The sequence below is a fragment of the Penaeus vannamei genome, chromosome 29 (genome assembly GCF_042767895.1).
Source record: "Penaeus vannamei isolate JL-2024 chromosome 29, ASM4276789v1, whole genome shotgun sequence".
Classification (NCBI taxonomy): domain Eukaryota; kingdom Metazoa; phylum Arthropoda; class Malacostraca; order Decapoda; family Penaeidae; genus Penaeus; species Penaeus vannamei.
Window position 1 is genome coordinate 31,517,285 of NC_091577.1, and position 3,008 is coordinate 31,520,292.

At 37.8% G+C, this 3,008-nt stretch overlaps 1 protein-coding gene across 1 annotated transcript in view; it reads left to right on the forward strand.

Annotated features, from left to right (window-relative positions):
- The window catches only part of Vps28 (vacuolar protein sorting 28), a 4,632-nt gene extending 2,401 nt beyond the window's left edge, over positions 1-2,231 (forward strand). The window contains exons 5-7 of the mRNA XM_027352405.2: positions 1-46; positions 362-475; positions 975-2,231. The exon at positions 1-46 is cut by the window's left edge and continues 56 nt beyond it. Coding sequence (XP_027208206.1) covers positions 1-46; positions 362-475; positions 975-1,127 — 313 coding nt within the window. The 3' untranslated portion in view covers positions 1,128-2,231. The remainder of the gene's footprint in view (positions 47-361; positions 476-974) is intronic.
- The last annotated feature ends 777 nt before the right edge of the window (positions 2,232-3,008 follow it).

Below are 3,008 nucleotides of genomic sequence, written 5' to 3' on the forward strand. Positions count from 1 at the left end.
GGATGACAAGGGCAACACAAGCAAATGCATTGCTGACATTGTTTCGGTAAGCTGACAGACTCTTGTGCACAGCTTTTAAGTTAAAGTTTGAGAGAAGGGAGTTACGAGATCAAGAAACGTCATTCTGTCACACAAGTCTCAAATCTAAGAGATAAAGAAGCAGTAGCAAGTGAATGAATACTTCTGCTTGTGTGGGTGTGTCTCTTTTCATTCATGTGAGTGGGTGTTTGTTAGAGAAGGAATGTGTGATCTGAATTAGGTGCTGTGTCTGTGATCTATCCGTTATCAACATGTTTTCCATCGCCTCCAGTGGCTTACGTGTTGCCCAGTTTCTAAAGTATCTGGATTTTCCGTTCAACAGCTCTTCATCACTGTTATGGACAAGCTTCGACTTGGGATCAATGCGAATGACGAGCTGCAACCTGACCTCAAGGATCTGATGGAGAACATGACTCGGCTCTCAGTTCTTCCTCAGGTAAGAGGATTGTGTATCATGGTATTGGGTATAGTAGTAGTTGTAGTGTTAGTGTTAGTGGGTATAGTAGTAGTAGGTGTTATAGTAGTGAAAGTAGTAATTGTAGGTGTAGTATTATAGTAGTAAGTAGTAGTATATAGTAGTGATTTGTATTAGTAGTAGTAAAAGTAGTAGTAAAAGTAATTTTGTAGTAGGAATAGTAGTATAGTAGTAGTAGTGGTGGTGGTAGTGGTAGTGGAGGTATATTAGTACAGTATTAATTGTAATTACTGATTATGATGATCTAGATATCTTTAGCTAAAGAAAAATGGAAAAATATCCATCAGGACAGAAAACATACCAGTTATCTGTGAGCTTCAAAAAGTATACTTTCCTCCTTTCTCCAAGTAACAGAACCTAATATTTATTGTTCATGAGAGCTTTTTTGTCAGTCCTGATGTGCTGTTTCAGTTTTTACATGAACAACTGAACCTAATCCACGTTGCTATCTCTCCCTCAGGACTTCGAAGGCAAGGCAAAAGTGAAGGAGTGGATCGGCACCTTGGAGGGGATGACGGCAGATGAAACCCTCTCTGAAACACAAGTGCGGCAGATGATCTTTGACCTGGAGTCAGCGTATAATGCATTCAACAGACTGCTCCAGCATACATAATCTGGCTGTTGACTTTGAATAATGTTAAGAGTTACAATTGTATAGGAAATATCCAAGTGGTTGTTATATTACCAATGACCCAGTGGGGCTATATTTACATTGAAAATCGACCTGAATCCTCCTTTAGCTCCACAAGTAGATTTAGGGAGATGTTACGAGTCTTTTTCCTTTTTCTTTTTTTCTCTCTCTCTCTTTCCTTTATGTACATATCTATATTTTTTCCCTCTCCTTCCCCTTCTTTTAGATAATGTATAAGAGATTTCACAAGATGACTCAAGCAATTCATGTTTGCCAGCACTGTATTACAAAACCCTCCTTGGTTTTGTCTTAATTCATGGGTATAATATTGACCTTGTTAGCCATTTCTTGTCATTGTATAGATGCATTACCATTCCTCATTGAGAATTGTAGGTCAGAGCTTGTTCATCTTTTAGCAAGGGGGATAGTTGAGTTTATAAGAAAAAGTCTGTGAAGAAAAAAAGAGAGACTATTTTGGTAGAAAAAGAATATGTAAGTGATCCCAGATTTCAGTTCATACTGTTAATTGGTTTGGAGGTCTTGCCAACACCATCAGTCAATTTGTATTTTTTTATTATATTTTTTGGTTTATTTCCCCCCCCCCCCCCCCCCCTAGTTGGATAGGTTGAAACTGTTGCCCTTCTTTTCGGTTTAATTTGACATGTGTTTATTGTCTTTATTTATTCTCCAAACTGCGTGTTTGACTAGTCGCAGGTCTTCTAGAGAACTTTGTATAATCCCCCCCCCCCCCTTCCCCAGGTAGGAGTTGAGATTGAACTCTTATTTATTTTTTACTTGGAAAAAATATTTGGATTTAAAAAGCATGAAGCTAATTTTGTACACATTATGCGTCTGTGGTCCATATAATCTTTGTATAATTTCCAGCTTTACATACATTAGGGACACCTGTTTAAAATTATTTGAATATAGTCATTGTAGATTTTAAGTTCAAGATATATAATAACTTCATAATATTAATGAGATATAATTATTATTATTGCTCTTGTGTATCTGTGCAATAATAGATTTTTTTTTTAAGATTTGATTTATACCATACAGTTGAAAAATAATAAAATGAACATTTTACATGTCTTTCAATAGAATCTTGGTTCCTCTAGGACAAATAGCCAGAGAAAAATCCATTAAAAATACTTTTAAGGATTTTTCACAGTAATCCCCCCACCATCTCATACCCTGTTCTTATTGTTGGGGGCACAGGAGACGGGTACTAAAGTACAATGTTGGGGATTGTCCCTACCTTGGGCCTAAACCTTTGGCTCAACCAATTATGCATGGTCTTTTAGTCTCCCCTTTTCATTCCTTCTCTTATTGCCTTCTGTCCACTTCCTAAGGTGTAAGAGCAGTGCTGAACAGATGAAGGGCAGCCTCAGAGACCATGGGCACGGTGTTCCCTTAGTTAATTACCTAGTCCATGCCTTTCGTGAGGACTGACTGATAGATTGTTTCTCTTTTCTTCATATTTTAGGCTTACAATAGACAAATTGAAGATTTTGTATCCTTATTGTGGAACTGAGGCTTGCCCCTTTATTAAGCAACCTATCTGAATTTGACTTTTCTATTTTTTGGGCCCCTGGCTCTCCTTTGATCGTGGTCCCCCTGCTCAATGCTTGCTGTCAACCCGAACTATTTCCAATCATCCACTCAAGCTTCAGAATACATACCTACCTCTCTTGCAACATCCTCTACTCCTACTACTACTATTGTAGTCTTCATTTTCACCCCATCCCCCTGTATTACTACTATTCATCCTTATTATTGTCCTCCTGCAAAACTACATCACTCCACACCACTCCCTATTCTTCCCATCTTTGTCCTACTACTTCCACCTTTTACAAATTGATT